The sequence below is a fragment of the Barbus barbus genome (assembly GCF_936440315.1).
Source record: "Barbus barbus genome assembly, chromosome: 44".
NCBI classification, from domain to species: Eukaryota; Metazoa; Chordata; class Actinopteri; order Cypriniformes; family Cyprinidae; genus Barbus; species Barbus barbus.
In genome coordinates, this window is record NC_136722.1 from 23,388,134 (window position 1) to 23,403,004 (window position 14,871).

General features: G+C 34.2%; 1 protein-coding gene across 1 annotated transcript; it reads right to left on the reverse strand.

Annotated features, from left to right (window-relative positions):
* Positions 1–235: 235 nt before the first annotated feature.
* On the reverse strand, positions 236–10,437 carry LOC306863008 (proline-rich protein 35-like). The gene is made up of 4 exons (XM_079406142.1): positions 10,317–10,437; positions 9,102–9,176; positions 4,324–5,842; positions 236–2,245 (listed from the first exon to the last, which is right to left on the reverse strand). Exons 3-4 carry the CDS (start codon positions 5,646–5,648, stop codon positions 1,546–1,548), a joined length of 2,025 nt encoding a protein of 674 aa, XP_079262268.1. The 5' UTR covers positions 5,649–5,842; positions 9,102–9,176; positions 10,317–10,437; the 3' UTR covers positions 236–1,545.
* Positions 10,438–14,871: the final 4,434 nt, after the last annotated feature.

Genomic DNA, 14,871 nt, shown 5'->3' on the forward strand with positions numbered 1-14,871 from the left:
TCTCAGGTATAGCTCACTGTTACAGTTCACCTTTATCACAGCAGAGCAACACGTCAGGAACAATACTGTACACCACGTATTAGAGCAAACCGCTTTACCCTACAGCCCTATAACCGAAACATTAACACAATCTGTCCGGTTGTATTTATTATTCATACTATAAACTACACTTCACCTAATTATTTGTTTCACCACTGTCTTGCAATGAAGAAGCAAAGACATTCACACAAGCACTAATATCATTTGATAATTTTATTGCAGGATTTTTATGCATCTTAAATGAACACAAAATTCACACAGATGAAACAGTAATGTGAGTTTAGCAGTATCTTCCTTCAGTTTTATTTTGTGAAACAATCATCTTATTAGCGTCTTATTTGAAATTTAGATTATTTACAGAAGACAACAAGTCTGAAAACATAAACTTATGGAGGAACTGAGTGAATAAATGCAAAATAAATCAAATATGTGACATATGTCAGAAAACTAAATTAATATATTACAAACAAATATACTAAATAAATAGTTGTAGTTCCTTAACCCTTCTTTTAAACAATGGTTTGATTTCCATCCTCATTCTATACATGGATTAACCATAGTTCATTAAATGGTTGTGATCATTAAGTCAGTGCATGTTTATCCTTCATTATTTTCCTTCAGTTCTTTTTGGCATAAGCTGCTTGATTTAGATCTGTGCTTGATTCTTCATATCTGTATTGTCTTTTTTCACAGTTTATTTAGTAAATCATATACCTATGGTTTCACAGACAAGGCTTAAGACTAGTCCTAGACTAAAATGTAATCCTGAGCTGTTTCAACTGAAATAAACTTGTACTTACTGATCTTAAAACATATCAGTGCCTTTGTTTTGTCTCAAGATGGACAGTTTTTTAAAGTTTTTTCTAAGGCATGTTAATAAAAATTACTTAAATGTCCTAATTGAACTATGGCCTAATCCTGGTTTAGTCTAAGCCCTGTCTGTGGAACCGGGCCATAATGTTTTATGTAGTGTTACCTTTACAGTGTACTTTGGGTTGTTTAAAAAAAAAAAAAAAAGTCTCTTCTGCTCACCAAAGGTTCAAATTTATTTGATCAAAAATACAGTTAAACTGCAAAATATTATCGCTATTTCAAATAAGTGGTAAATATGATGAAATATCTTAAAATGTAATTTTAAATCGGAATTTTTAGCATCATTACTCCAGTCTTCAGTGTCACACGATCCTTCATAAATCATTCTAACATGTTGATTTGCTACTATCAATTTTGAAAACGCTTATATTTTTGCATAAACTGTGATATATTTTATTTTTCAGGAAAGTTATAAAAAATTGCAGTTATTTGAAATTGAATCTTTTGCAGCATTATAAATGTTTTTAATGTCATTTTTGATCAATTTGATGCATCCTTGCTTAGTAAGAGTATTATGTTCTTTCAAAAAAAAAAAAAGAAGCATAAATTCAGTCAAGTGTGTCCAAACATTTATCTTGTAGTGTAAATATGTAAATAATGTCAGTTCTTGTTTATTTTTCTTGCTCATGTTCACTAGACCAGTGTGTCGGTGGTTGTTAATGGGCTGCTCGGACAAAGCGTGTCCAGATGTTGAATGGACGACGGTCTGTTGGGTGTTTTGGAGCAGAGAAGGACACTTGAGTCGGCCTCACACTTCGTGGTTCTGCTGTGCCACAGAGCTTCAGCCGTCCCAGGCCGAATCGCCAGCCCGGCGTCAGACAGCACCTCTGTCTTCACCCCAGGCACCTGGGACGGATTCAGTTTCATCAGTGCATCCAGAGAGCACTTCTGCCTTTCTTTAACACTGCTTCCTCGCTCCACCACATCTTCTTCGTATTTATCATCCTCCTCTTCCTCCTCGTCGTCTTCCGTCTCGGAGCAGTTTTCATCTCTTGTGTCTTTTGTTTCTCCTAGAATGTCTCTGGCGACGTTCGTGATTCCCGCTGGGTCTTTTTTGACGGATAGATCGAGCGGCCCTTCATTGGAGCGTGCTGTGTGCTCCAGCGCCTGTTGAATGTGTGACAGCTCTGACCGGATCTTTCCCAGGTGCGCCCACAGGTGGCACTGCTCCGGCAGAGATGCGGCGCGCTGCTCTGTGTTCTGGTACTCCTGCAGTAACGTGCTGAAGTCCTGCAGGAGCGCAGCTGCTGGGTCTGTGTCTCTCTCCATTCCTCTCTGTCTCGCCTCCAGCTGATCAGACATATGCGGTGGGGACGAGACGTCACTGCGGGGGCTGTGAAAACACAGTTTAATTGTATCTAAATACCATTCATCAACTCCATCCTGAGCATGTAGTACATAGAGAGAGAGAACACTCAAGCAAGACATCCCAGATATAATGCATCTGGTGTGTATATTTATATATAGATTTAGGTTTCTGGATATCTTAAAACACTCCTTATAATCTTATTTTCTCTCATAAAAAAGCTGTAGTAACTGTTTCTAAAGCAATCAGCACAAGAGGTCATGCTTTACAGTGCTTTTCAACATTGGTGTAATTGGTGCATTTATTTAATTTTTTTAATTTTTAATATAGCTAAATTTAATAGCAAAATTTAAATTTGATTGGCAGTCGTGGCATAATGGGTAGAGAGTTGGACTTGTAACCCGAAGGTCGTGGGTTCGAGTCTCAGGTCCAGCAGGGATTGTAGGTGGGGGGAGTGAATAAGCAACACTCTCTCCACCCTCAATACCACGACTGAGGTGAGACCCTTGAGCAAGCCACCAAACCCCCAACTGCTCCCCGGGCGCCGCAGCATCGGCTGCCCACTGCTCCGGGTGTATGTTCACTACTGTGTGTACACTTGGATGGGTTAAATGCAGAGAACAAATTCCTAGTATTCCTAGTATGGCCACACACCACTTCCCTTTAATTTTAATTTTGTCTGTATTGTTCATATATATATATATATATATCATATAGGCCCACAACATCACAAATACAGCAGTATATTTCATTGTACACATGGGGTACTTTTTATCCCTGTGTTCACCAAACCCATCTTGAGTGTTTGCTACTAAAAAGCTCATTTTTTAGTTTCATCTGACCATAGAAGCCAGTCCCATTTGAAGTTCCAGTCGTGTCTAGTAATAACTGAATATGAAATAGAGTTTGTTTTTGGATGAGCTAGGATAATTTTTCCTGAAACCCTCCCAAACAACATGTGGTGATGTAGGAGCTGTTTTTTTTTTTTTTAAGGTTTTCTGACCCCGAGACTCAACTATTTTCTGCAATTCTCCAGCTGTGGTCCTTGAAGAGTGTTTAGCCACTCAAACTCTCCTCCTCACCGTGCATTAGGACGATATAGACACACGTCTTCCAAGCAGTTTCGTAACATTTTCTGTTGATTAGAAATTCTTAATTATTGCCCTGATGGTGGAAATGGGAATTTTCACTGCTCTAGCTCTTTTCTTAAAGCCACTTCACTAATTTGTGAAGCTCAATTATCTTTTGCTGCACATCAGAAATATATTCTTTGGTTTTTCTCATTGTGACGGATGATTAAGGGAATTTGGGCTTTGGTTTCCCTCCTATTTATGTTTCTTTGAAACAGGAAGCCATGGCTGGATAATTTCATGTTCATAATCACCCTGGAGTGCTCAAAATTGTGAATATGAATGGGAATATACTTCAGAGATATTTTACTCATAAGAATTACTTGGGTTGCCAATAATTGTGTCCAACATGTATTTGAGAAAAACAGTTATTTCATAATGATATTTCCCCCATTTAAAATTTTAAAATAAAAGATAAAAAGGATTAACAATGCAGATTAATTTTCACAGCTGCCTTTGATCATAATTACCAAGGGTGCCGATATTTTTGACCATGACTGTATATATATGTTATTAATAATAATAACATTTTGGAATAAACAATTCTTGCTTATGTAATATGCTCCAAATAAAAATTGATAATAAAAAAAAAAAAAAGGATTATAATGCATATTATATAATGCTCTATAATACTGCATATATAACTCAGTATTTTAATATGGAATTATAATGCGCATAATTCATGTAATTCATAATTCATGCTTAATATTATAAATAATTATATCTAATTATATATATATATAATTTGTTTATAATTTTGTTATATATATATATATATATATATATATATATATATATATATATATATATATATATATATATGTTAGGGTTATGTTATTATTATAATTTTTATTATTGATAATAATAATACATATATGATTTTTTATTAATACTAATATATTATACTTATTATTTATTTAAAATATGTGTATATTTATAATACAACATGTTTTAAAGAAAGTCCTGTCATCTTACCTGTTGTGTGGCCTGCTGGACATCAGAGAGGCGATGGACGTAGATTTGTGAGCGTTTTTCAGAGAGTCGAGGGCAAAATCAAGAGCTGGTTTCTTCTCTCCTGGTGCACCATGGGAGTCCAAGGACGCTGCTGTCCTCTTCAGACTTTGCTCTCTGATGAAGGAGGTGTCCTGCAGCCAGCTGCTCTTCCCTTCCCTGGACCGTATCCTCTCCTTTATGCCATGGCTCGGTTCTGGGGAGGAACAGGAGGGCGACGGCCAGGTCGCGGGCGAGGATGTGGGCCGCAGGGCCGGGACCTTCCACAGGTTGAGTTTGGGAGGGTATGAAGGGCCCGGCAGGCTCATGGTTGGCGGTTTGATGAGCTTTCCAGTCTCGGAGGACGTCGAGGAAGGCGTCGCTCCGAAAGTGTGCTCGCAGAGGAAAGGGTAATACAGGTGAGGAGGAAGTAAAGGTCGCTCTGAGTGTCTTTGCGCATGGGTTGATGCCAGGAACGGCAGTGGTGCACTTGTGCTCGCCGTACTCGCAGGTAAGCTAAGTGCTGGATTTAGATACGAAAGGAGTCCAGGAGCTAACGGATATCCAACGCCGAGCAAAGATAGACTGAAACCCGGGGTTTCAGGGCATTCAGTTTGACCCGTTGACGTCGGTGGAGGATAGCAAGGCAGAGAAGACACCACTGGATCTGATTTGGGCTTCACACCAGATGTCTGGTTGCTTAAGATGCGCCATTGCTCTGAAAGCAAAGCAGCTGGTCCAGAAAGACATGTTTTAGACAATCTGTAGTGTCTGAGTTTTGACTCCACTTCGACCGAACGTGCTCGCAAAAGTTGCTCCTCGAGCGAGAACACGTCGGCCATCACGAGTTCGGCTTCTTGCTTTGATCGCTTGCTTCCTCTTGAATCCACAGATTCAGGATTCATAACCGTCGATGAGTTTGTCTCCAAAACGTCTTCGTCTTTCTCTGGTTCTCTCTCGGATTCTCCTTTCTCACCCTCCTCCAGACAAGCCGCCGAATGCGAGGGCTCGTCTGACATCGCGACCTGCTCTGAGTGACCCTTAGCCGGGCTACGTGAGCGAACGCCGCCCTGCTGGAGCCGGAGCTGCTCTTTTTTATACGGCCAGTCGGACTCGATGAGCAGCGACAGGGAGTTCTTGCACAGGCTGTACTTCATGTGGTTGTACAGGTGTGATTTCTCCATGCAGGTGAACGGACACTGGAAGCATTTGTAGTTGTAGGGTTTGCCCCAAGGCCTCGGGATGTAGTGCGGCTTTTTGGGCTTGCGTTCTTTGTGTTTGCAGCCCACCTTACAATCGTCCTTCGACATGGTGCGATATGAAAACAGTCACAAAACAGGTTTCTCACAAAGCTGGATTTCTGAGGAGCTTGTATGCTTATGGTTATGTGTGCGTTTGAGGACAGGTTTGCATTGAGAGTGTGTTTGTAGGATGAATTGTGTGCATGTAAATTTGTTTTTGGTCAGGACTGGGATCACTTGGGAATGCAGCCATCAGATTTCAGCTGTTGAGAAAATCAAGAAAATATATGATTACATCTTTGAATATAAAATATTATTACTTTAATAATTTTAAAAATATTTAAATTTGTTATATATAAATATATATATTATAAATAATTGTATATATTTAAAAATTATATTTTTTTATTTTATTATTAGTAATAGTATTATTAATTTTGAATTTTATCAAACATTATTTTAACAATTTAATAACATTTTAAATCATTTAATAAGTCAGATCATTATTAAACAGTTATATTATTTTAATAATTTAATAATATTTTAAATTATTGTATTTAATAATTTAGAATATCATATAGATAAACAAATATTATTATTTTATTAATTTAATATTTTAAATGGTAAAAATTAGAAAAATGTTAAGTTTTTACTACAAAAGACACATTTGGACATTATTGTTTTTAATGTAATTATCTAATATATTTAAAATAGTATTACTTTAATAATTTAATTCTATTTTAAATTAGTCTATTTAATGATTTACAGCATTATTACAGGTAAACAAAATATTATTTGAATAATTTAATATTTTAAATTACATTTAATAATTTACAATATTAAAAATAACAGTAAAAAAGGAAGGAGGTTTTAGTGTAAGTGTATTTATAAATATAAAATGTTTACAAATAAATATAATTATTTATAATAATAAATATTTATATTTTATTGGTCAGAAAAGCTTGCCAGGTAATGTCAATGTGGAACTCGTGTTTGCAACCCATTTTAATTTCGTAATGCGATATTGGACATTTATTGACAATAAATGTAGGACAATGTATTAATTACGATGTAAATGTATTAATTAGAAATTGATTGGATGGTAAAAAGTGTCAGGCGGCTGTAAAAATGAGAAGGCTTGATGACTTAATAAAAAGTGATTTTAGTTATTTTACATCATTTTGATGCACTGATGAATTGTTTGTAATAAGACCTATAATGTATCGTAAGAAAGTAAATCGACTCAGTTATGACTTCACATAGACTTTATCAAAGAGAAGAGATGATGAGAGACGTTGTGGTTTTCTCAGAAGTGCCGAAAGTCCTCTATCTGCCACCTTTCATTAAGTTCAGTGTAGCAGCGGCGAGGTGTGTGTGTGTGTGTGTTTCTAGAGGCGGCTGCACCTGTGCGCGGCTCTGTAGTATTTACAGCAGGACCCTGAAGGTCAGCTGTAGGCACATCCTGACAAAGGGCAGAGGGACGCGAGGCTGCCCGCGTGTATGTGTGTTAATGAGAGATTGGCATCACGCCCGTGGGGCATCGTTAGCGGAGGAATGTGGGTCAAGGCAGATTGACTGCTCTTCTACCCGCTCTATCAGTCCGTCCACGACCGTCATCTGTCTCTCTCATACATTACACTGTATCTCATCATTCCTGTGCAGTTTTTAGCTTCTACAGCCTCTGTGTGTGTTTCTCACTTTCTTTGTCTTCTTCAATCAAAGAAAGAATGACTTTTATCCTACATTTCAATCAATCAAATAAGAATAAACTTAATTCTTCACGTTTTTCTTTTTTTAAAAATTCAAATGCATGACTGAATAACTGTATTTTAGAGATTTGCTTTATATAATATAATGTTTTATTATTAAGTCAAGTGATTTTTTTTTTTTTCATTTTATAGCACTTTTCACAGTTTATGTTTGGTTAATGCAATTTTAATGCAAAATGTATTGCATAGAAGCGTGCATTAAGGCCTCTAATAAACAAATTAAAAACTGTAAAATTTGTTATATAAATGTAATCGTACTAATTAAGTTTTTATAATTTTTTATTTTATTGTATTATATTTATATTTTACATTTTTTCCTGCTTATTTTAACATTCGTTTTTTTATAGAGCAACAAAAATAATAATCTTTGTTTAAAAATAATCTTTTTTTCTTGCTCTGACAGATAATTATTTTATTGACAAATGTTCCTTAATGAAAAATAATTTATACTTTGCAGTAAACAAATATACGTAAAATGTATTTTTAAAGACATTAAAAAAATATTTTACATTTTTATTCATTTTTAAGATATTTTTATATGTTTTTAATTATTATTAATTATTATTATTAAGGTAAGTATTAACAGTTAACAATCATAAGTCTGTTACCACCCTATCATGAGCAAATATTATATAAAATTCTATCTTAGAATTCTATTTAAATGAACTTTTTCCTCTTACACATCTGTTTTAATAGAAAATAATTTAATCAAAACTATTTAATTTTTACAGTCTTTCAGAAAGAACCAAGTAAACCGTAAGTTGATGTAATTTAACTAATCATTTTTTATTATTAATAAAAGCATTAAGAACAGGGCACAGTGAAAGCAATTAAATTATGGCATAATTAAAAGAGAAGCACAAGATATCACTCAAATGCCTCTCTGTTATGATAAAAATACTCTTTATTCTTGATTATTTATTATTTGCTCCTGGCATTTTGCTTTGGGTGGAAAGAGAGAACAAAAAAAAGAGAAGAAAATGAAGAAATAGACCAGATTACAGGCAGGAAATGAAGGGGAGGATGAAATGTCCCGCTGTGAGGCATGAGTTTTGGTGCTTGTATCTCGGGGTGTTGAGACAATGAGAGCCCGAAGTAATTTCGGTTTAAAGAAGACGAATGGCGATGAATTTCACCAAACTTTCATCTATTACAGCATTCAAAGAAAGAATGAAATCACATCTGCAATGATCTGCCGCAATCTGTCTGTCTGCAAATCCTCCAGTGTTTTACCATCGTCTTTTTGCATGATTTACAGGAACATTGTGTGTGTGTGTGTGTGTGTGTGAGTGAGTTTTGGTCATATTGCGGTTACGTCCCCCTCCTCGACCCGTTCTCTGGATTTAACTGGACATCAAACGCCGCTGTTAGCGTTAATCAATAAAATTATTTTAGAGTTGTTCTCACTGCGGGACATTCTTTGTGGTGTGTTAGTTTTAAGGCCCTCGGGGTTCAGCCGGACACTGGTCGATGACACTCACATGAACACTCTGATCGTTGTGTGTTAAATATGTATTGTCTCGCTTAAATAGGGACGCTTGCTAAAAGCATCGACATGCTGCGACAAATTCAAGAACTGATAACACACACAAACACAGATGATTGATTGGAAAGCAAATCATCTAAGATATATCAGCATGCAATGCATTTTAAAGTTTTAGGTGACTCTTATTTGAAATTAGATCATTGTTTTTTTGTGTGAAGCACATGTGAATGTGTTGTAATTTTGTGTGTGTGTGTGTGTGGCTCGTACCTCCACAGTAGTTCAGCAGAATAAGTTGGATGGTGACACATGATTTTTTTCTCAATTTAACTCTTGATGAAGGATCTAGAAAATAAACAATAACTCAAATTAATTTCAGCTTTGACTGTCATATTTTATGTAAAACATTAGTCGACATTTAATACAAATGACAATATCTGATGTCCAAAAATATACTTTTTTAAATTTGTATTTTATTGTTAATTATTAATTTATAAATGAATGTAATAAATGTAATGATAATAATAATACATTTAATTTAATCATTAAAATTAATTTTTTAAATTATAGTCAACAAGGCATTACTTTAGAAATTCTGTTATATTTTGCAAATCCAATTTCATGTTTATTAGCAATATAATAAAGCTTATATTGTATTTTATGTCTTAACGTTTAGCACCTTTTGAAGAGTCTGGAGCAAGATGTCACTTTAAACTCAAAATATTTTTAAGGGCTGATGTATATATATATATATATATATAATATAATTTAAATTTAAACAGAAGGACAAGTATGAAATGTAAAACAATCAATGAAACAGCAGTAAAAAAGATAACAAATATTGTGCTTAATTCAGTGCCATTTCAACATTTGAAACCCATGTGACAACTTGCCCCAATATTAATCTGACAATGTGGCCCGACCGTTTTACAACAAAAAAATTAAAAATAAAGAAAAACGTCTTTTGCTTAAAATTTACTTTTGCAATTTTACTTTGTATTTCAAGTGTAGTTTAATGGTCTTCAATTGTTCACAAACACTTATAACAAAAATATGACGCATATTTGCGCATAGAATGATTCCCTTTTAGGACAGTTTTGAACTTGAAAACAAACACTCAAACTACTCCTAGATTGTGTAATTGGCCTTTTAACTCAAAACCTTAATTTGACACATTTCCACACTTAAGTATACAATTCATTATCCATCATATGGCTTAAGTATTTTATCCTGCATTATATTAATGTCACATTATATGATCTCATACAGCATCTTTTCAAATAAGTGAATCAAGACTTTTTCAGTTGATTGTCAGCAGTTCATCACTCAGATGCACACCGCTGCATTCGAGACGTTCAAACACAGAAAGACTTCAGTCCTGCATCACAATCACACTAACTGCTCATAAAGTGTTTAATCTGCTCTAAACAGCTGTAAACTCTTACGTCATAATAACTTTTATCTGCAGATAACGGCTTGACTTACCTGCTGCGCGTCTGTGTCACGTTCTGTTCCAGAGGCGGCCGGTGATGTGCGTTCGGGTGTTTTATGAGGGGAGAGCAATGCGCACACACACACACACACACTCACTCATACACACATGGATGAACAAGAGAGAGAGGCAGATATATATATTCTCTAGGAGGGATGCCTTGGGGCAGTACAATCAGGCACAGGCCCCTCCTGCCTCCTCTGCTATTGGCACAAGCTCAAGTGGGTCCAAATTAGGAAACTGGCCCGGTATAGTCCATTAAGGAGAAGTCGAGACTCTTCAGTCTTGCTGTACTGGGACAGTTTGCTTAAATGGGCCGGAGTGCAATTTAAAGTCGCTGATGGAAACTTGAGCAGCCTTATCACAACACTTTAGTTTCAATTTAGTGTGTTTTATTGCCGTAGCAAGGACCTGTACATTTGTATTGCCAAAGCAGCATGAATATTGTGGTGAAAGAAGTTTTATTAACAATTAAAATAAAGTTTTAAATAAAATTAAATGACTTTTTTTAACATTAAATTAAATTACATTAAATTAAATTAAATTAAATATTGCCCAAAACTATGCAAAAAGCTTTACTAACAATGAAATGAAATTGAATTAAAGCCAAAAGCAACAGTTTGGTAACAATTAAAATAAAACTATATAAATATGAATGTCGATAATTTACTACAAAATTAAATAAAATTAAATAAATATTGCCCAAGCAAAATTTTGGCATTCATTTGATAGTTTATTCATAAATAAATTAAAATTAAATTAATTAAATATCCCTCAAAGCAAAGCATAAGTTTTCATAAGAATTAAAATACAACTGAAATTAAATTAAATTGAATTAAATTCATTTATTAATTTATATTAAATTAAATGTTGCCTAAAGCAGTGCAAAAAGGATTTAACAATTAAAATAAAACTGTATTGCATTAAAAAATATATATATATATATATATATTCCTTTGCTTCAAAAGGAAATTAAATTAAGTAAAAATTAAGTAAAATGTGTTATTAATAATAATCAGATATTAACAATTCGCAAGTTTAACAAGCAATACAATGCAATTTTAAATTTCAAGATGTGATTACTGTGTATGGATCGACATGAAGGTGAATAAATGCTTCATTTTTGAGGGAACTATTCCTTCAGTTGGGTATCGGAGTGGAATTTAATGTCGCGATCAGAAACGTCTCTTTACCGTATGGACTTCTGTCTCTAAGTCTCTCGGTCTACATTCGCGGTTTGACCCAGTTTGTGTCTGTAGAAAAGCATGAAGCTGCAGAATCAAGTTTTAATGTGCACTGCTAACAGTGCATGACGGATCGGTAAATAAAGGCTGAACACCATCAATCATTCATAACATATATGTGGTTTGGATGGAGAAAGCTTGAAAGTAGTGATGAAAAATATGTTTTCTGAATAATCAAAGGACTCCACTTCTCCATATCTCTGAGATGTTTCAGTGTTTTTGTGGTCGGGTCAGTCTGTGCTTCTCCAGCGTAATGCAGTGGTTTCTCTCCACAACCTGCATAATTTAATATCTTTAACACAAACTAGCCACAAAATTCACTCACGACTGCAATAGTTAAAAAAGACATCTCTGCGAGAAGTTAATGGTGTGTCTCTGAGGAAACAGATATGATGTTAATGAAATAGTAATGGAGGGCTTTTTACATTCATTCAAAGAGTAAAAATTATAAAGTGACTTAGAAGCTCTATTAGCATTTGGCATTAAACATGTTAGTCATTATGTTGATTTTGGTAGCTTTGAAATTAAAAATTCAATTGTCTCAGATCAAAAAATGATCATTAATCTTTATTTTTGTCATGTTTCCTGTAAAATTACTGATCATAATAAGCATACATGTATTTGAGAAGCAAAACTGCATAATATAGCAAGACTTGTTTTCAGAGAGTGTAATAGTAATAATTATTAAAAGTTGTAATTAAATATGAATTACTTTTTTATTATGTTGACAAAGTCAATTGGCATTTATATAGTGCATTATATTTATACAACAGAAATTGTATTTATTTAGTTTCAAAGCAGATTCACATTAATAAACAGGAAAATAATGTTGTAAAATTCATCAATTATGAAACAAATTCAATTCCAGCTGCAAAGTAACTCTACATTTAAGATAATATTGTCATTATTCAGTTCAGTGTTTTTTAAACTTAGTTTAGTAACTAACACTCAAAAATTAAATGTTATAAATGACTTTTTTTTATATACTGCGTTATATTTATACAGTACAGAAATTTTATAAATATAGTTTAAAAGGTTTTAAAGCAGCTTCACGTTAATAAACAGTAAATAACAGTTTTAAAATTAATCAATTATGAAATTAATTCTATTTCAGCAGTTCAACAGAGGATAATCGGGTCCTTATTCAGTTCAGTTCAATACCTGTCAGTGTTCATCAATTATGTTAGATTTATGTTGAACATTTTATAGGATTTTTTTCCACTAAAAACTAGTTAAAATACTAATTTTGATCAAGAAAACTGGAATTCCTTGCATTATTTTGCAGTGCAACCTTGTTTTGGGCACATTAAATAGATGGTTTAATGGGGAATTAGCGAATGTCATCAAAGCAGTGAGCGATATGTGACGGGGAGGCAGAGCGCGCGGGCGATGGTTTGTGAGTGTTTATGAGCACAGGTCCTTTGAGAAATGTCAGTGTGTTTGTAGGGGGTTGAGCCCTTCCTGGAGGATCAGGCGTGCTGTCAGACACACGAGAGGAGATGAACTGTGACAGCGTGATCCGTAGGGCTAACCATCTGTAGAAACAGAGAGAGAGAGAGAGAGAGGAGGGGGACTGAGAAAGACACAATAAATGTACACGTTATAGGGGAAAGAGAGAAACCTGCCTCTGTTATGAGCGAAATATAGGGTGTTTATGAGGAATAAAATGAAATTTCTGTTATTTTTTCCCCTATTTTCATTTTAATTGTACTTACAGTAATTTTGTTTGTATGCCATTTTTATTAGTTTTTTTTAAATATGTCGTATTTATTATTATTTATTAATTTATTCATGTTTTATTTAATAATCATTTTAGTACACATGAGAATGTCAATATACTAACTACATTTCTTTAAAATTTAAATAAATTTTCCGATCTTTAAGGCTTAAAAGCTATACTCATAAAGACTCGTATTATATTATATTGCTATATTATACTAAACTTACAACTTATAGGTGAGAGAGAGAGACCCTTCATCAGTTATGGGCAAAATATAGGAATAATTTATCAAAAAATTACAATTTCTGTCATTTACTCTCTGTCATGACATTCTGAACAATAGCAGTTTGTGATGTTATTCAAAAATGACGTAAAAATCATCATAAAAGTCAATTACATGACCTGTACATATTATTCAATATGTTACAAAGTGATTTGATTTATATTTGAGTGAGGAACAGACCCTGAATTTATTTCACAGTCATTGGAAAACATTTTTTTTTTGCTTTGTTACAAAAAAAAAAAAAAAAAAAAAAAAAAAAAAAGATATCAAGATACATTTAATTGAGAAGGAAAATTAATTTATTAAGTCTTTTGTAAAAAAATTATAAATTTGAAAAAATGTAAGAAAAAATATTTCATGTATTTTTCTTACCCCATAGAAAATACTTTTTAATCAAAAACTCACTTAATTTTGATACATTTTAAATTTGAAACAAGACTTGTCATTTTGCTTCTCAAGTAAATTTATCTTGATTTAAGAACGTTTAGATAGAAGACAAAAATACCAAATAAGAAAATAACTCTCAGGAGTTGCATCTGAGAAAAGATGCTAATCTCACATGTATCTCCTCTGGAGTTTAGGAAGAAATGTCTCAAACTGTGCTCAGATCTGCAAGTCAAAAGTAGAGATTGCAATGTGAACTCAAACATTTTACACTCAAATTAATCCAAGATCACATGATGTGAGCCACTGTAAAGTCTCATTTCTGTCTTTTTTTATTTCTCCTAAAGAAACATCTGAAACAAAGTACTTAAATGAAACGTACAGGGTGTCCTGATCTGAAAGAGCATCCTCTGAGCACTAAATAAAAATTCCTTGAGCGCTTTTATTTGAACCCGCTCACTGATTCACGAGTGTGTGTACCTGAAGATAATGAACTGTATTTCTGTGTGTATGAACCTCAAGATGAAGTGGAGATTGTGTGTCCGTATGTTCAGGCATCTGTGAGCATGACAGCTCGACTTCATTATGAGTCAGAGAGAGCAACCTTAGGCCAATACACACACACACACACACACACACACACACACGCTGCTGGGCCAATGCAGCGATCCAGCTGTGCAGTTATACATTTTCACAGGGCACATCATTACTTTAATATCAACACATTTATCAAAGGAGATTACACACACACACAGACAGACAGACACTCACTCACCCATTCACCCATTCACTCACACACACACACACACACACACACACAGACAGACACTCACTCACTCACCCACCCATTCACTCACACACACACACAAACACACACACACACACACACACACACACATACTTGTTTTTGTTACTTT